Source organism: Rhamphochromis longiceps, linkage group LG23, assembly GCF_057381845.1.
Source record: "Rhamphochromis longiceps isolate RC_006_pf linkage group LG23, R_longiceps_female_GT1.1, whole genome shotgun sequence".
NCBI classification, from domain to species: Eukaryota; Metazoa; Chordata; class Actinopteri; order Cichliformes; family Cichlidae; genus Rhamphochromis; species Rhamphochromis longiceps.
The window spans coordinates 21,595,428-21,615,689 of NC_140578.1; the positions used below are offsets into that span (position 1 = coordinate 21,595,428).

General features: G+C 40.9%; 1 protein-coding gene across 1 annotated transcript; it reads right to left on the reverse strand.

The window, feature by feature from the left end:
- Positions 1 to 1,479: 1,479 nt before the first annotated feature.
- Positions 1,480 to 3,948, reverse strand: LOC146641871 (dynein light chain Tctex-type 1-like). The gene is made up of 5 exons (XM_085399265.1): positions 3,778 to 3,948; positions 3,396 to 3,437; positions 2,711 to 2,834; positions 2,063 to 2,140; positions 1,480 to 1,981 (listed from the first exon to the last, which is right to left on the reverse strand). The coding sequence occupies exons 1-5, from the start codon at positions 3,814 to 3,816 to the stop codon at positions 1,908 to 1,910; spliced, it is 357 nt and encodes a 118-aa protein (XP_085255391.1). The 5' UTR covers positions 3,817 to 3,948; the 3' UTR covers positions 1,480 to 1,907.
- Between the last annotated feature and the right edge of the window lie 16,314 nt (positions 3,949 to 20,262).

The window sequence follows — 20,262 nt, forward strand, 5'->3', positions numbered from 1 at the left end:
ACCCATTCAGGTCACACAGGTACTATCTCAAGCTACAAGCAGAAAAAAGCAAACTAAAGAAAAATAGTTAGGAGGAATATAGAGAGAGCCACCAACTTCAAAGCCGTTCCTCTTTTTTTTTTGATTGTCTGATTGTTGTCAACGCTGTCCCTTTGATTTGCACCAAAGTTGTTGAAATAGACTCAAAATCCATGAAGTTTAACTGACTTTCAGTTAAACTGTGATAATTTGCACAAAATTTAAATCCAAAATATGTCACAACTGAACAAAGTAGCACAAGAAAGTACAAACACATTAAAACCGTGCTTCAGTAAACAGACTTGGTTATTTTAAGATCAGCAGGACTCTAGTCTAATGTCACCAGGCTGGCAGGATGAGTTTATGTGCGAAAACAACAACACATGTAGAATTTATAATTAGTGTAAAAGTCTACAGGTACTCTTGTGTGTCTGTGTGCACATACTTAGTAACTCTCACCACACTCTAAATGGATTATAAAAGACTAAAGTCTGCTACCTGTTCACAAGTAAAAACGTGCCTTTTCAGCCTATAAGATTATTTTAAAGACTGGGTCAGTGTTTGCAAGACTACAACTGAATTCCTTTTGAGATGATATCCCATAAAGCTCCTGGTGGAAATTTACCAGCAGTAAACAGGAGCTTTAAGCCACAGCTTTAGACCCCTCTCTGATTTATGTAGAACAAAGTGCTGATGGATGTTTAAAGTAGGTCTTTATTGGTATTTTAACTACTTTGCTCCACAGGTAGATCGATCGGTGGAAATGGTGTCACAGCAGAACGCTGATCCCTGCTTTAGCAAAGCTGTCCTAGTTTAATGGCGACATCTGACGTTTGTCTGCGACACTGGTGCAAGGCAGACATGAATAATCTTTTGTTCCAGTGAAAAACGGGTCAAACCCGGTTCTCCAGTCGGTGCTGAGAGCTGCTGCGTTTCGGCACAAATTCGAGGCGCTTGTAAACTCCCTGTCATTGCACTACAGAGGAAAATATTTTACTTTTCTAAGTTTGTTAAACTTAAAAAAACAAAAACAAAACAGTCCTGCAATCAACTCATAAAAGAAATAACTATAAAATGTTATTCCTTTAGGTTTTAAATTAAATATTAAATAGGCTAAATACTTCTTTATTTTACTTCAGAGAAAAAATGTATAAGACATATTTGTATAATCAGTTAGGTTTACTTTATTTAAATGAAAGAAGATTCTTAAAACACTGTTGCTAAAGCATCTCATAACTGTTCTGTTTAACTAAAAGAAGCCTAAAATGATAAATGCTACAAATAAACACATTATATAAACAAATCTTTATTCAAGGAAAAGAAAAAAAACAAAAAGTAGCTAAAATCATATAAAAATGTAAAATAAAGCAGGATAAAATCAATGGGATCATAAATAAGCAGAAAAAATAAAACAGAATTACGCTTTTATTAGTGTAAAGAAAGACGAGGGGAAGCTGCTGCTCGTTCTTAAATGTCTTCGTGTTTATTATCCTGTAGCTCGAGTACAAAAAGTGTCTTTTCTCTCTCTCATCTACATGATTCACAAACAGACAAAACACTGAAGGACCTGACTGAACGTGTCGTTTTACAGCAAGCTGTCAGGCGTCTGGGATAAATGCAGCTGAACATCAAGCTATGAAAGCACGGCGGTGGCGCGAGGGGAGTAAATACATTACGATGAAGGCGTTTCATGCACCTGAAGGCTGGAAACTGAAGCCATACAGCTGTTTGAGCCACTGCAGCTGCTGCTCAGAGCTCACTGGTCTAAGGGAGCTGACAGAAGGCACAGACAGCTGTACGGGTGAAGGCTCTGTGGCACTTGGTGTCCTCCTGCTGGTCACAAGAGCACACTGCACTCCTCGTGGATTCATTAATGTGTGTGCGTTTTTCTATGCGGTGGCCACGGCGAACACGCTGACCACACAGTACATGGTGCGGTTTTCCCACCTCACCGTGCAGCTCCCTACAGACACGAAAAACCAATGAGAAAACGTCTATAGTCGCACATCGAGGAGGAGAACAACACCCCAAAATCAACACATACCGTCCATGGCAGTGTCCCAGTAGCAGGAGTTGGCTGTGTGGAGGCCGGCACCTGTTTTCTGCATCACAGCACACGTCACTGTGCACAAACAAAGTCACAAGAATTAGTTTTAAAGCGTCTCTTTATGTTATCTGGTTTCATTATTTTACCCCACGAGGACAAACACATAAAAGATTTTTTAAAAACATCTCTGGATCAGCTGATTTTTTTCCTCTACAGTAACTGTTTTATGTTAAAAACAAAACAAAACAAACAAAACTGTTTCCATGTGGTACAGGGCCCCCTGGTGGGCTGGTATTGCAGAAATTTGTGAAATTGATTTATATAAACGTATTAGTTTATATATATATATATATATATATATATATAGCAATGAAGTTTGTATCTGAGTGGCAGCTGGATCACACATTGGCCTCAACACTTTAACAGTTTAAAGCCAACAGTCTGAGATTTTTATGTTTTTTGAGTTAAATCTTCAAGTGAATCCATTACCCTCCTCTATTTTTAGAAGAGATTAGAGATTGACATGAGAGTGAAGATTTAAGATTGGCTGGGCCCCCTGGGACTTTCTTGTTTTTGAGTGACAATTCATAGGAGGGCAAACATAAGAGCATGAAAAGGTTAACTCTAACAGTAACAAATACACACCGATGTACTTGTACGGCTTGCCCTGTTTGACGAGCTGCGTGAGGCAGCGCTCCACGATGTTCGCCGTCCACTTGTTCACCTGACTCTGGCTGTAGTCTCCGCCGCCCACGACGTTCTCAATGCACTGACACAAACACAGAGAAACGGCATCACAGCGCTCAGAGTCATGTGTTAGTCAGCCGGTGTTGCTGGCGCCCGAGGAGACTGAGACAAAGAGGCAGTGAGTGCAGCTTGTTTCTGAAGGTTTTTCTGAGGTTTTAAAGATACTTTTTTATTATCTTGAATTTTCCCAGGAGCACAGAAAAACTACGCAAGCTTAGCAATGAAACACAAATCAAAAAGCTTTAAATTATGTGCAAAAATGAATGACGCGTAAAAGTTACATTTAAAAATAGGAGTGTATTTGAGCTGTTTACATGGCTAGATTTAATTATTAATCTTTAGTCAATCAAACTAAACCGTTTACTACACAATCGAAGCATCTCTCCATAACAACCTGCTGTTGAAACTTCTATTTTTATGACTTAATACTTGGGAAAATGTTAAATGTGCTTTTGTTTTACTCCCCAAAGAACAAAATCAGTGTTTGTTTAATAAAGACCTGAAAAACATGACGACACTGTGGCGCAAAATGGGTTAAGACATTAAAGGGATTTATAACGCTGCATATAAAAGTAAACCTTACTTCTTTGACTATGGTGTCAGCTTCTTCTGCATTGAATGAGCCCTAAAATAGAGAAAGCAGATCATCAGGTCATAATAAAGATAACATGACAGGACTTTAGTTAAATAAACATACCTTTATGGAAAAATGCTAAAGTGACCCATAGGATCACTTTAGCAACACTTTTTAGCAACAGATTTAACCTTATTGGAGCACGTAAACGTTTATTTTTAACAACACATTAAGCAGTAAAAGCAACAGCAGATTATTTTGAATATTATAAATTATATTTATTGATTTTAGGACGTTTGCATTAAAAAAAATCGCCGCTATCACTGGGAGTGGCTAGCTAGCTCATTTCTGCTGTCACTGGTGAAAACGGTGAATTCGGATCAGGACTAACCTCGCTTCCGTTATGAAATTCCTCCATTCCTCCTGTCATCTGACACCGGCTAGGGCTACTTTTTTTCTTACTGACAGAAGAAAAAACAAAGCCAGAAAAACCTTTTGTTCACAGATAAAGCGACAGGAGCTCTTAGGGACTTCCGGAGGAGCTGTCAGTGGAGTCAACGACGCACGAAAAGAGCGATCCGAACCCGGAGGGAGTACCGGTGCTTAGCTGACCGCTGACCCCTAATGGAGGCTCAGTGAAATACAGCCTTGAGACAGAAATACAGATTGCCTAAATTAAAAATGTACATGCTTGACAAGGTACAGCAGATTGAATTTGGAAGAATGTGAATGCATTGAAGGAACATTTCTGTCAGAAATGTTTTTTTGTTTTTTTTATGAGATCACTTTTATTTGTTGAGTATCTGAGGCTGAGACCACGGGACTGTAAAAACATGATTGTTGGGCTTCATTTCTTTACTGAAGAGTCATTTTAAGATTAATTAGTAAATAACAATTAGCTAATACTGTTCATGAGACTAGTCATCTTACTTTGGTAATGTAAATATAATATGGCCAATATTATATGTATTATTATTATTATTATTATTATTATTATTATGATTTATTACAGCAGTAAGCTTGAACTCTGTGTCAAATACTGAGCTTCAGTAAAGATTTGGCTCAATGCTTACACGTATGTGTAAAAGGAAAATTTACGAGCTGTGAAAACTGTTTCTGATAAAATGAAGAGTAGACTGATATATGAAATATTCCTTTAATGGGTGAGAAAATCAGACCATGTCATAACTGCTTTAAGTCATACAGAATAGATATCAGAGCCTTAAACAGGCTGACTTCTGCTAAATGGTTCAAACTGGGCAGAAAGTCTACAAACACATAACATCCTTATAGAATATGATGTAACACTATAGATCAACTTACCTCAGAATATATAAAGCATATAAACAATTACAACAATATGATGCAACAAACACAGCAGTACTACTAATTCAAAATACTCAAAGCTTCAGAACTGAAACAAACATTTATTTTTAGGTCCATTCTGCTGCTGATACATACTTTAGGTTTCTGAATATTACACTTGTTGCTGCCTTTCATAGTGTGTAACTTGAAGGTCCTGAGTACTTTCTCCCACACTGAAAACACTGCAATGATAAAATTATTTGAACATTACCTAATAAGACTGATTCAGGACAGACAATTAGTTATATTAAACTTTTCTAGCAGTCCTTCACAAACAGGGAACAGTCTGTCTATTCTCTCCATCTGTCAGCTGCGGCTGACTCTTCCTCCTCCTCTTCCTCACACACTGCTGAGTTTGTCCTGGTGGATCATCAGGGGTGCAAAGCCTCACAGATGATGTGCAGCAGTAGGTCCCTCAGTCTGTCCTCACTCTGGACACTTGCAGTTGTCACACATGGAAATCAAATGTGTGATAAGCTGCAGGATTCAAACACAAGTGTAACTTATAAATGAATGTTCATACTTTTGTTACACAATCAGAGAGAAAGAAACAGAGAGAGAGTGCAGGTGACAGTCTCGGGTGTATACACTGCTACAAAACAGCACAAAAGAAGGAGGATTGTGTTATTACGAAACAAGAAGAGTTCCCAGATGACACAGTGGACACAAGTGTGACTCCTGTGATTAAAGCATCTTTCTTTCAGCTTAACGAGTGAACCGTCAGCTCGTTCAAACACACGTCAAAGTCCGTTTGGCTCGACACCACCGAACAGAGGCAGCAATAAAACATAGCTAACATTAACTGTGCAGTGGATCCTGCTTGTGCCGTGATATTCAGGACTGCAAACCGAGCAGCATCACTGACTTTCAGCTTGTTGTGTTTGTGGATATATGACTGACTTTAATTATCCATAAAATCATCACATTCTCTGTAAGATTAAAGTCAACTATTGAACGGCGTATATTTTGAAGTAAAGGCTTTAAAACCAAGTTAGTACAAACATCGATAATGTCACATAACTTTCCCGACATGTGGCCAACAGTAATGTTTTAATGTTCTTCATTATAAAAACATTTGCGCATAAATAAGTGACATAATATTCAGTACTTACTTATGAAAGTTTACTCTTCCGCCGTTTTTTTCGGCGAAATTATCCACACCACCGCCGCGCTATGAAATCTGGGATATGTTGGGCCATAAAGTCTACACCGACCCACCCTTAAAATTCAGGGAAATTAAGGGCGCATTTGAGGGCCGCATTTCGAGCTGCCTTTGAATTGGGACAGCCTTCGTTGTGTCGCTGCACTCTCAGAAATAGAGGTACGAGAGAAGAACATTTTTGTACCTATAGGTACATTTTTTTAAAATGTTCCCTTAAAAGTATAATACTGATCTTTAAAAGTCCAGAAATGCCCCTTTAAAGGTTCAATTTGAAATAAAGTACAAATCTGTACCATTTTGACCTGTACTGCAGTGACAGTGGCAGAATGTGGTAATGGGTCAGCATGGGAAAATCTGGATGGGCCTGGTTAATTGTAAAATTCATATGAGATGTGAGTGTGCTCATAAAAGCTACATGTTATAATCAAATCTGTTGGTCCTCTCCTCTGTATGTAAATTATCCTATGATGCAAAGAATATCTGTAACCTACCGTTGTGTAAGTTATGTTAAATTATATTAAAAAAAAAAAAACACACACACACACAATGACATGCAGGCACAACCAAATGATGTTAAAAAAAAATTGGTCCATTTCCATTTTATTAAGTTCCAGTTATAATTTTTAATGTTTTAAATCTTTCAAAAACGTGAAATCATTTTACTGTTATGTTTGGCCATTTACTTTTTTACTTTCACTACATCCTAGAATTGTTCATTAATTGTGAGGTTTTTATGGAATTTGCAACATCAAGTTAAACCGAGGTTCTTTGGAAGTTAAAATGTCAAGCAGATTTTTATGTTACGGTGACTACATTTTGTAAGTTACAAATATAGTTCGCCAAGACAGCATAACGGTTTCTAAACAACTGCGCATTAATACCACAATGTTGTATTTTCATGTGTCAAGTGTGTGACGTAATCGGCCTTAAAATGCGGCCTTTAAGGCTGCAGACCATGAATTGGGATACAGCCCAAATCCGGTCATTGGTACTTCCTGGCTTGTGTAGTTACTAGGTAACAAAAGCTCAACACTGCCCCTAGCGTCCTGGAGCACGTTGTGTTTTGGGGTTTGCAAGTGTTTGGGAGTTTGCAAGTGTTTGGGAGTTTGCAAGTGTTTGGGAGTTTGCAAGTGTTTGGGAGTTTGCAAGTGTTTGGGAGTTTGCAAGTGTTTGGGAGTTTGCAAGTGTTTGGGAGTTTGTACGCGCTTCGTCTCTAGGGGCCACCGTATACTTCGAATAGAGACACCCGATTACGTCACTGTGACGTAATCGGTCTACAAATGTGTACTACGAAGCGTGCGGTCGCTGAATTGGGACACAGCTAACATGTCTTGAAGTTCTCCAGAAGCTTGGTAATGAACTAATCATTTGATTCAGGTGTGTTGACCAAGGGTGAGAACCTGCAGGACACCAGCCCTTGAGGCCTGGAGTTCGACACCCCTGCATAGAGTAAGCAGTGCTAAAATATAAAATCTCGATCCATCCTTTTCAATGTTGCGAGCCTATCCCAGCTGTCTTAGGGTGAGAGGCAGGGTACACCGTGGACAGGTTACCTATCCGTCACAGGGTTAGGATATAGACACAGACAACCATTTGCACTCACATTCACACCAATGGGCAATTTTAGAGTTTCCAATTAACCTATCATGACTAAATGCATGTCTTTGGAATGTGGGAGGACCTATACCAGTTATAGCCAGTTATTCTTGTACATAGGAAGAGAAGATAACATGTAATTCTTGTTTCATATGTAAGCATTGACCACACATTTTCAGCCAGTTCTCCAATGTAGAGAACTAGCATCTCCAACGACTACAAGTGAAATGGCGGCTGCCATTACAAATAGCGGTATAGTTAGCTTTCTCTCAATCGGTGAAAACCAGTGTTGGGTAAGTTACTTTAAATTAGTAACTTAGTTACATTACTAGTTACTTCTATCAAAAGTAACTCAGTTACTTCAAGTTACTCGTTACTTTCAGAGTAACTAGTTACTAGGGAAAGTGTTACGTCTCCCCGAGGGCAGGAGGGGATAACACAACAACTCCGGAAACTCAGTACAGGTGTTATGAAAAAAGGTTTAATGGCGGCGCTCTCACAAAATAAACAACCCAGACTCAAACAACAAATGTGGGGGAAAAAGGGACAGTTAGGTTGTGCCAAAAAAAAAAAAAAAACACCAAAAAGACAAAACCAAAACTTAGCTGAGCTGAGCTACTATCCTAGAAAAGCAACAAACAGGAGAGAAAGACCCTAAACCTCAACTTAAAACAAGCTCAAAATTACATGGGTGGCACCAACCTACTTACCTAGTGTTTCTAACACAAAGACTCTACGTGAGTAAGTGTATGGGGTCCCCAAACTTACCTAGTCCACTTTACTCCCACCACAATCATCAAACAAAAGAAAGACAGCAGGGAAACGTCACACATGTGTCAAACAATTCAAGGAGGGAAGAGAGCCGCGCCCAGCCACAGGTGAGTCTCCTTATCAAGGGCTTCACTCCTGGTTTGTCCAATTAGGGCCTCCCTCCTCTAATTAATTGGACGTCCCCAGATTGACATCAGCCTGCAGTCTGCGACCTAAGGGAATGGCAAACAAAAGGGGAGGGAAAGAAAACATGCAGCCTGCAGACACGTAACAGAAAGTAACTTTGGTTTTACTCAGAATTCTCTTGTTAATGTGTTGCTTCCGTAACTGGATACCCAGCAAGATTGCCACACCTGATTTTATCCTAGCCTGCTTTTTACATCCAACACAAAAACTGCAGTCGTGGTGCTTTCGATTGTACTCAGAACTCGGAAATTCTGCCTTCTGAATAGGAAGATGTAGGTAACACCAGACTGAAGATGAGCTTCATACAGGGCTGGACTGGGACAAAAAAATCGTCCCGGGCCCACCATTATAGCAAAAATCATAAAGCCTTTGAATGAAAATAAACACTGTTGTGACAGTGATGTTCACTGTTCTGATGGTATATATGTATCAATCTATCAGTTGTTTGTTGCAAGACTCAGATAATTATTTTTTTAAAAGTGAGACATTTTAAATGAGAATAAGAAAGTATTTCCTTGTGCCCCCCTTTCCCTTTTAATGCCCTACATGGACCCCTGGCAACACTTTGCTAGACCTGCCCCTGCACAGTTACCAGCTGTCAGCTACTTAGAAAAGGATCCTGGGGTTATTTGTCTCTCAGAAACAGTTCATAACTTCCCTTCAACTCATTCATGTTAACTAAAAGGTAAACCTGTTTCTCTATCACAGCTCTGATGATTCAGTAAGGACATTTCCTGGTTTCATCTTCATGTTTCCCTCTCATCACATAACCAAACCGATATCATGACCAGCAGGTTTACAGCTGTGGCTCCAGCAAACATCAGCTGATACTAGAAATTAATATTAAATAAATTCTAACAACAGCTGATCAAGCTTAAACGTGCTGCTGTTGTTTACCGCGACATCCGCTGGTTTCCTCTTTCTGGCGCAAAGTGGGCGATAAACAAACAAGAGAGAAAAGCCGATCAGCTGATCATTGATCAGTTTCATGATTGAAGTAGAAACAGGAGAGGGAGGGTGAGAGGATGAGAGAAGAAGAGGCAGCTGTGCAGCGTAAACACAGAATAACTCCAGCTTTGTGTCTTTTTCATTGTAGTTGAAGTCCGGGACAAACTGTGTTCCTTTTCACCTCAATACGAAACCTGTAATATTTTCTCTGAGTACCAGACGATTCTGTTTTTTACGGGACGGTTGGCAACTCTAATAATTAACCTTATGAACAAAATAAAGTTCAACATCAGTAACATAGCACCCACTCAGTTGTATAGAAACTCAGTCATGCTAGCTAGCACGCAGTACGAAAAAGTCAGCATAACGAAAATAAACTCCACCTAAACTTGGTTCATATCTAACCCAGATGGACTGCAGGTTATAACTTCTTACCTGAAGTTCAGTTCACCTGAGGGTCTCTCCTCTTGCCTTCCTTTTCCTTCATCCACCTGCTGGCCTCCACCACTTGCTAATGTTATTGAATCTGTGGAAGCTCCGCGATAGCCACCACACGAAGTAACGAATAACGAGCCTATCTAAATCCCAGTAATGAGTAACGCGTTCCCGGTTTTGGCATAATAACTAGTTACCATGCACGTTACCACAATAATAACGTAGTTACTATAACGCGTTACTTAATAACGCGTTAGTCCCAACCAATGACTGTATAAAAGATGGACAACGCGACACCGCCTCCTACCATTGTGCAAAAATGAAGCCAAAATATCCCGCTTGTGGAGGCTGCCATCTTGCAAATTTGGAGCCAGAGTCTGCGCAGTAGTGACTTGAGGTGGAGCGACTGTGTAACACTCCCGCCCACACACCCACTGGACATGACCGCAAACACGCCCCCCTACACTTTTTACGTAGCACCTGTGGTTCGAGTTTTTTGCTGGTTTACCGCGACTGACGACTCGTTTAATTAAGGTAAATACAACCATGTCACTGTTATAAAAAAAGACACACAGCTTATCATCTTATAAATCGCTCTGTTGTTAATTCGTTTGCTACATTAGCCGCTAGCATACGCACTGTGTTGGAGGCTTCTTGCTAGCTAGTTAGCGATGCTACATACCTGTTACTCTAATACTCTGTGTTATTGAAGGATTCAGCACTTCTTCTTTTTTTTTATCCATTTTTAGACAGCGATGAGATCATCTGCACATCCCACAGAGGCCCAGAGTTACTGTTAATACCAAAAATGTAACGCTGTCCTTTGAGATTTTGACATTTAAGACTGTGAGTGTAATGGATCTAAAACTGTTTAAATCTCTAGTCTACAGCCTGGTAACATGGAAACTTTAAAAACAGCAGCAGAACGTTTCATTAGTGTAGTCTAATGTGTTGTTTTCATTTAATAATAGAGTCCATATTATGTATAACAGCTACATTCACCCTGGAGAGAAACTAGTGAGGGAGACCATCAGGACTAAGCTGGGTTTCTGAGTCCAGAGGTTTGGAGAAACTTCCCTTTTTTTCATTACAGCTGTCCTGTGCCAGAAGTTCTGTTGACCCACTGAAAGAGACTTCATTTAAGAAACACCAGGAACACTGAAGCTCATCGCACTGATCAAGCAGGACTCATGATCTTCACCAGCAGCTCCCTCACAGGGAAATCTTCAGAGCTCCTCCGTAGGCCCGCCCCAGAAGATGGATAAACCCAGCATTTCATGAACACTGTGATGGAGACCTTTGCTTTGTGTAATGTTATAAATACTCGGATACTCCCCAGAGGCTCCGGACTTTTACATAAAGATATTATATTTAGTCCTGTAGAAAGTTATATATTTAAAAATATATGATCCTCTCTGGTTACTCTGGTATGAATAACTCTGCATCACTTTATGATAAATAACCCACTATGTGCAAAAAACTGTGAAAGAATTCCAGATGACAAGTTTGTAGTTCAACATACAAGTAACGACCTTTGACTTTCATCAGGTTTTATTTAATTGTGTCAGAGAAACTCAAACGTGCTCTTCATGCAGCTGAGTACATCAAGTGTTTAAAACGGAAGCTGTGCAGGTCTAAGATCAGCAGGTTTGTGAAACACCAAACTAAGGTCCTGTTAATGCTGATATACAGTGACACAGTTACAGGTGTGATTAATCCTTTTTTTGTGTGTGTGTGTTTAACTTTATCAATAAAACAGCTGCAGCTTTCACTGCAGCACATGTGGTACTTTAACCTTTGTACTGTTTTCATCAGTTCATTTTGCAGTTAACATGTGAACATGTTGGATGATCTGTCTGCTGTCACTGGGTGGTGCTGAGGTCTGAATCTGAGGGCAGCTCTTGTAATCACAAAGAGAACAGAACCATCAAACTCAAATATAAATTTTATCCCTCAAAATTGAAATAAAGCTGATTCTTTTGTCCTCACACACTCAGGATCTGAAGTTCTTCTCTTACATTTTTTTCAGTATTACAGTACACTACAGTACTTTAATCCATAGTTCCTGATTAATGAGGAGCTACAAGGTACAAGCTTTTTTTTTTTTTTTTAAAGTTACTGTCCTTATAGATGTGGCAAGAGACTGAAAACATGCTGTTGTTTGCACATATTTAATAATCAGCTCTGCACAGGAGCTGAAGCAGAGTGCATCCTGTTGCTTTTACAGTATAATACTTGTAATAAAAGTACAGTAACAGTAATTAGTGACTGAGTCGCCTGGAGCGTTTCTCTTGATTTCTTTAGTAAATTCATTCACCTGCACCTTTTAGCTAAACGAACCCTGACAGCCGAGTCCTCATCTTAGCTAGCTAGGTCTCAGGACCGAGCTAAGGACGGTAGGTAGGAAGTGGCGGCGGCCTAGAGGTAAGCGAGCCGGCGTCAGGAACAGGCTGAGAGCTTGTGCACACCGCACACCTCTGCCTAGCATCCTGCTCGCCAACGTCCAGTCACTGGAGAACAAGCTTGATGACCTCAGGGCCAGGATAAAGTTCCAGAGAGACATTCGGGACTGCAATCTCCTCTGCTTCACCGAGACATGGCTGAACCCAGCGGTGCCGGACCACGCCATCCAGCCGGCCGAGTTCTTCTCGGTTCACCGCATGGACAGGACACGGGACTTGGGGAAGTCAAGGGGAGGCGGTGTGTGTTTAATGGTGAACAACAATTGGTGCAACAGTGCGAACGTTGTTCCTCTCACACGCTCCTGCACACCAAATCTGGAACTACTGTCCATCATGTGTCGTCCTTTTTATCTACCTCGGGAATTTACATCGGTCATTGTAAGTGCCGTTTATATTCCACCACAAGCGGACACGGTCACCGCCTTATGCGAGCTGCATGAGGCACTCACACAGCACCAGACATAACACCGGGACGCTGCGCTTATTGGGACGGGGGACTTTAATAGCGCCAACCTCAAACGCGCAGCGCCGAACTTTTATCAGAATCAGAATCAGAATCAGAATCAGAATACTTTATTGATCCCTGGGGGAAATTATTTTTTGTTACAGTGCTCCATTTTAAACCAACATTAAGACAAGACAGACAATACGCTAACTAAGAATAGTACAATATATACATATATATACATACATACATACATAAGTCACTTATAAATAAATATTTGGAAAAGAAACGTGTAGTTGTAGCAGCAAACAGTGTGTTAAGTGGATGCGTTGTACAGGGAGATGGCCACAGGCAGGAATGATTTCCTGTGTCGTTCAGTGGTGCTTTTCGGTAATCTCAGTCTCTCACTGAACGAATCAACACATCACCTGCCCCACCAGAGGTGAAAGGACACTGGACCACTGCTACACTACGGTCAAGGATGGCTACAAGGCACAATCTCACCCTCAGTTTGGCAAATCCGATCACGCCGCCATCTTCCTCATGCCATAATACAAACAAAGGCTGAAACAGGAAGTTCCGGTTCAGAGGAAGGTCGCGCGCTGGACGGATCAATCGGTGGCCGCGTTACAGGACACACTCGATGACGCAGACTGGGGCATGTTCAGAAACAGCTCCGATGATGATGTCAACGTGTTTACGGAAGCGGTTGTGGGATTCATCGGGAAACTAGCGGATGATACCGTGGAGACAAAGACTATCACAACGTTTCCCAACCAGAAGCCGTGGGTGGATAAAACCATCCGCGACGCTCTGAGATCCCGCACCGCTGCCTACAACACGGGACTCACGACAGGGGACATGGACCCGTACAAAGCCGCATCATATAACGTGCGGAGGGCGGTGAAAGAGGCGAAGCAGCGCTATGGGAGGAAACTAGAGTCACAACTCCAACAGAGTGACTCTAGGAGCCTGTGGCGGGGACTAACGACAATAACGGACTATAAAGCACCAACAACCGGTATGACAAATGCGGCCGTGACTCTGGCAGACGAGCTGAACACTTTCTATGCTCGCTTCGAGGCTGCAGCTAAGGACTCCAACGATGCTAGTGCTAGCGGCGCTAACGGCTGCAGACAGGAAGATACTGCCAGCACCGGAAACGTGCTCGTCATCTCCGAGCATGAAGTAAGGAGAGCCTTCAAGAGAGTGAACACCAGGAAAGCAGCAGGACCAGACGGCATCCCAGGTCGCATCCTAAGAGACTGCGCATACCAGCTAGCTCCTGTGTTCACTGAGATATTCAACATCTCTTTATCTCAGTTGGTGATCCCCACATGCTTCAAAGAGTCCATCATTGTTCCTGTCCCGAAGAAACCCCACCCTGCTTCTCTTATCTATCGCCCTGTAGCCCTCACCTCAGTAGTGATGAAGTGTTTTGAACGCCTGGTCAGAGACTTCATCATTTCTTCACTACCAGACACACTGGACCCACTACAGTTCGCTTACCGTCCAAATCGCTCCACAGACGATGCCATCTCTCATCTCCTCCACACATCACTCACTCACTTGGACACTAGAAGGGGGAATTATGTTAAAATGCTCTTCATAGACTACAGCTCTGCATTTAACACCATAATTCCCTCCACACTCACCACCAAGCTGGAGCATCTGGGACTCAGCTCATCTATGTGTCAGTGGATCTCCAACTTCCTAACTGGCAGACCACAGGCAGTAAGGATGGGCGGACATGTCTCAGCCTCCACCACTCTCAGCACTGGATCCCCCCAGGGGTGTGTTCTGAGCCCCCTGCTGTACTCTCTGTACACATATGACTGTGTGGCCACTACCAGCTCCACCACCATCATCAAGTTTGCTGACGACACCGTCGTGGTGGGCCTGATCTCTGATAACAACGAGACGGCCTACCTGAAGGAGATTAGGAATCTGGAGAACTGGTGCCAGAGGAACAACCTCCTTCTAAACGTCAGTAAGACAAAGGAGCTGATAGTGGACTTCAGCACTAAGCAGGAGAGGAACTACCAGACCCCTGTCATCAACGAGTGCCCAGTGGAGAGAGTGGACAGCTTCAAATACCTCGGAGTTCACATCACGCAGGACCTGTCATGGTCCTGTCACATCAACACCGTGGTGAAAAAGGCCCGTCAGCGTCTCTACCACCTCAGACGCTTGAGAGACTTCCAACTGCCCTCCAAGGTGCTCAGGAACTTTTACTCGTGCACCATAGAGAGCATCCTGACGGGAAACATCTTAACCTGGTTCGGGAACAGCACCATGCAGGACAGACAAGCTCTACAGAGGGTTGTGCGGTCAGCTGAGCGCACCATCCGCTCCGAGCTCCCTGACCTGCACTCAATCTACAGCAGGCGGTGCTGGACCAAGGCCAGGAAGATGGTGAAGGACCTCAGCCATCCCAACAACAGACTGTTCTCTCTGTTGAGGTCAGGAAAGCGATTCCGCTCCCTGAAGACCAACACAGAGAGACTGAGGAGGAGCTTCTTCCCGCAGGCGATACGGTCTCTCAATCACACCACCACACAGTACTGACCCACACATATAGTTCTTACACACACACTGGACTTTCTGGACATTGTTTTCACTTCATCACTTAAATCACTTTAAGCATATTTGCACTGCACAAGACATAATGTGGATTGCACAACACTGGTCACTATATTCTTCATTTCCAGTTAATACTTGTACAGCTGCTGGTATTGTGTATATATATATTTATTTATTTATATTTCTTCATACATTCTTATATATTTCTACACTGTGTATTGTGTATTTTGTTGTACAGTTATTTTATTTTCAACTTTAACTTATATATTTTATCTTATTCTTTCCCAGTTAAATTTACCCTTCATTCTAATTTGTGTTGTACAGTTATTTCATTTTTAACCTTAATTTTTTTTTATATTTTATTCCTTCCTAGTTAAATTTACCCTTTTTAATTTTTCATATTTATTTCCTATCTTATTCATAGCCTTTTCCTTTTTTTTTTCTTTAGGTCACGAGCAGTTGTCTAAGCATTTCACTGCATATCGTACTGTGTATGACTGTGCACGTGACAAATAAAATTTGAATTTGAATTTGAATTTTAGTTACGGATTAGCTTACAAACACGTTTAACTTACCGAAAAAGTGCAGCGGGGCCTTGGGTCCTTCTGTCGGGTAGTCCAGTTTACTGAAGAACACCTCAGGCTGTCAGGTTAAAACACTCGGTCGTGTTTTCGTAGTGTAAACGCTGGCCCTCCTCTCAGAGCCTACACTCTATCTGCTATTCCTGAACAGAGATACGCAAGTTTCTCCGTGACTGCAGCTGCCAGTCAAAGCTGTTATGATGACATTTAACCAGTGTTGGGGAGTGACGGAATACATGTACCGCTGTTACGTATTTAAAATACAAAATATGAGTAACTGTATTCCGTTACAGTTACGGTTTAAAAAGGTGGTATTCAGAATACAGTTAGTTTGTTGAAATAAATGGATTACACTGCGATACTTTCCTGTTTCATTTTGTCGCGGGTCAGGACTGTTTGGGTTTTGTTTGACAGCTACGTTCTGTTGTTCCAGGCGGAAGTGTTACGGTTGCCATAGTTACAGGGCGACGCTCTCTCTCTCTCGGTGACTGTGAGTTTCCTGGGTGAGAGAGCGCCTTTTCGTTGTTGTTGTTGTGCTAAGCTAACAGGCAGAATGCTACAAGCATAGCTCTAAAGAATGTAGCATCATGGGCAGTGTAGTCCGTGTTGCAGGGAGAATGGACTGCCATACACGTTATGTGTCTGTGAGCGAGGAGGGAGAAAAAGGGGAGTGGAAAGGTACGAGTTGTCATCGAGGAAAAACGGGAGCTGGAAGCATGTAAATATAATAATAACCACTTCAGCCAAGAAGAGTACCTGACGAGCCCAGTTGTAAGTAAGCTATTAAGACTCGACTGTACACTGTGTTCGTGTTTTCCTCCGAAAACAATAAGTTCCGTTGGAGCAGTCTTTCAACGCCTCTCTCTGTCTCTCGCAAGCAAAGTTGACCCACACAACAAAGTAAAGCTATTTTTCGGCCACGAGCCGACAGGGACCCCGCCGTATTAGTCAGAGAAGCGTTACAACGGCCTATCGCACTCACCACTATCTCTCCCTTGTGGTAATGCCACGCAATTACATTGTCCATAACTCTAAATGAAAAGTGCAATACCAACATAAAATCAGGTCTTTTACATCAAAACAATTCACAAAAAATTAAAATTGTGACCATACACTTGTGGGCGTCACACAAACATTACAGAGAAGGTTCCAGCTGGTAGAATCAAACTGAAATCCTTCCTGTGAGGCAACAGTGCTTACGATGCACCGCTGTGCTGCCCCCATGTCAAAGTTAGTGTATCAATTTAAAATAAATAAGGAAACAGCGACTTACCCTGGCAATTCATTTCTCTTTAGTGTAATCCCGATTATGTACAAGAGCAAGCCATTTTTGTTTTCCCAAATTTACCAGACTATCTTCAGATTTACGAGTCAGCATAGCAACAGCCAGCAGCTGTACCAAAACAAAAGGGTTATGTTGTTGTTTTTGTTAATAAAGCGTTACTTAACACAATCTCACCTATATATTGGTTTAATGCTGATTTGTTAATTATCCCACCATGGAGACATCATGGGAGAGATGAGAGATTAGAAAGGAGCATGTTTTCCCATTTAGACAGAATTTTAATCCATGCAGTTCATGTCCTCTTTTTTTTTGCGCTTATATAATGAGCCAGATGTTTTCTGTAGGTGATGCTGGACTGTTGGCAGTTCATATTGGCATTTGTGGGGATTGGTACCACCCTTAGCTCTTTCATGAAATAGCAGGCGCATAAGTTATAATACAGATCCTTTAGCTCAGGGTGTTAAAACTAAGAAGTGCAATACACCCAATACCCTCATCATGAAATTAATTAATTAATATCCAACTGTCAACTCCATAAATGAGTTCTTGTCATTCTAATTCTGTTGTTTTCATTCAAATTCTGTTGTTTTCATTCTAATTTTGTTGTTTTCTTTCAACTTCCGGTGTTTTCATTCAAATTCCATTCTTGTCATTCTAATTCTGTTCTTGTCATTCTAATTCTGTTGTTTTCTTTCAAATTCTGTTGTTTTCATTCTAATTTTGTTGTTTTCTTTCAACTTCCGGTGTTTTCATTCAAATTCCATTCTTGTCATTCTAATTCTGTTGTTTTCAGTCAAATTTTATGTTTTCTTTCAACTTCCGGTGTTTTCATTCAAATTCCATTCTTTTCATTCAAATTCTGTTGTTCTCTTTCAACTTCCGTTGTTTTCCTTCAAATTTGGTTGTTTTCTTTCAACTTCCGGTGTTTTCATTCAAATTCCATTCTTGTCATTCTAATTCTGTTGTTTTCATTCAAATGTTGTTCTTTTCATTCTAATTCTATTCTTTTCATTCTAATTCAGTTCTTTACATTCTAATTCTGTTGTTTTCATTCTAATTCTGTTGTTTTCTCTCAAATTCTGTTGTTTTCATTCTAATTCTGTTGTTTTCTCTCAAATTCTGTTGTTTTCATTCTAAGTTATCATCATGAGTACTGTAGGAGCACGTTGTTGATGGATTAATTTAGAATTTCACATATTCTTGTGCCATTGTGCACCTGTTTACAGGTTGAGTGACTCTACATTGTCTTGGGTTAACATAGGTCATCCTGCACACAGATGTCAGAAGGAGCAGACAGGTGTGTCTCTCAGACGGTGCAGAGGCATTCAACTATCAACTGAACTATGTATAATACAAACAATATAAAACAGTCACATTCTATAACCTGCTCTGACTTGTTTCTACACAGAAGTTGTGTAGAGTCATTCTCGTGGTATTTATATTGTCTGAGATTTCTATGTAGTTTAGATTCCCCTGTTGTAGCTGCTTAGATGTGTTGTTCTCTCTCAGGTTAACATTTTTGATGTATGGATATATGATTATTTTGTTTTCATTAGTAAAAACAATAGTTGCTTGACTCATAGGCTGCATGGTATATCCCCACTTAGCCACTGCAAGGCATTCGTTTTTTTACCTGCTTCTCTGCACACAATGTGAGACAGTAGGCCGGTGTAATGGACGCTCAAAAAGAGATTTGAAAAGAAATGCACCTAAATGCTGAAGTGCCAGTCAAAGGGCAGGTTAGTTAAAAGTACTAACCATGCAAACATACTGTATTTGTATTTTTATAGATAATGTTTGGGGGGGTGGGGGGTTGTTTTCAATAAGTTTACTTGTTGCTTGAGTCCAAAGACACTATCCACCGCTCTTCTTCAGTTATTTTTCATTCCTGTCCTATAATAAGCTGGCTCAAGACGTTTTCAAGCATGCACAAACTTAATAAATTAATGGCAGTAAGGAGCTGAAATTTGAAGTTCATCTTCCCCCAGAAGTTCTTTAGGGAGATGGTGCGGTAAGATGAACTGATACTGCATGAACTATAATGTTATTGACTCTGATGGTCACATCATCTTTTAGGGCCAGTTTAAGACCAGTTGCAAACACACTGCTGGCCCAGAACAGTTTCAGCTCTGGCCCCAGATGTCATCCTAATGTGTACCTCAGTTGAGCCATGTAATAACAACATGTGCATAATAGTGCAAAAGTAACATGACAAAACTATGTTCAGACAGTGAATGGACTGATTTTTATTTAGGGCTTTTCACTATCCCAGATTGTCAAGCAAAAGCTGAAGCGCGGGCCATATTCTATTCTATTTATAAAATTACTTGCGGGCCAATTAAAAATGGCCAGCGGGCCAACTGCGGGGGCCTGCGGGCTGAAGTTTGGACACCCCTGCTTTAGATTCTACATTGATTGTATATATTTTCTAATACAATGATGGCCTTGAACATTAATTCAGGTACTTATAATATTTACAATAGTAATGATAATTTTGTTCTAAACACCTCAGCAAACCCATTGCTGTCAGTTGAGGCTCATGTTAAGTATGATAGAGAAACCTTAATACGATTACCTAGAAAGGGTCACAAAGAATATTTTAATCTTATAGTGCTCGACTCTTTCCTGGAACTACACTAGGAGACTCTGGTGGCTATTACTTATTTAGCTAGATAAGTCTAATGGATTGTATTGAGGGTAATGTACAACCTCCATGTCCTCAGACAACTCCATGACATGATATGTAGATATGAGAACAAGTACTCAGAGGCTGCTGTTGTTTCAGGCGATTTTAATCTCTACAATCTTTGGAAAACTTTATCAAAACTCTATCAGTTTGTCAACTTCCCAACCACAGAAATAGCCCTTTGAAACACTGTTACAATAACACAAGGACTGTATATAAATCTTTCTTCAAACTTCACTTAATGAAGCTACAAACTACATGGACTAAAGACACTAACAGTAGTTACAATAATTGGCGCTCCTCAATCTGGACCCAAACATGTGTGTCCTAACCAAAAACCCTGGTTAGTTTTCAAGTCATTGGACATCAAG

Excerpts from the sequence above, each read along its gene's own strand:
- LOC146641871 (XM_085399265.1), bottom strand. The coding sequence starts at position 3,816 with ATGACAGGAGGAATGGAGGAATTTCATAACGGAAGCGAG. Across the intron at positions 2,835-3,395 it reads CTGACACCATAGTCAAAGAA|TGCATTGAGAACGTCGTGGG; the intron begins GTAAGGTTTACT and ends TGTTTGTGTCAG. Across the intron at positions 1,982-2,062 it reads CTGGGACACTGCCATGGACG|GGAGCTGCACGGTGAGGTGG; the intron begins GTATGTGTTGAT and ends TCGTGTCTGTAG.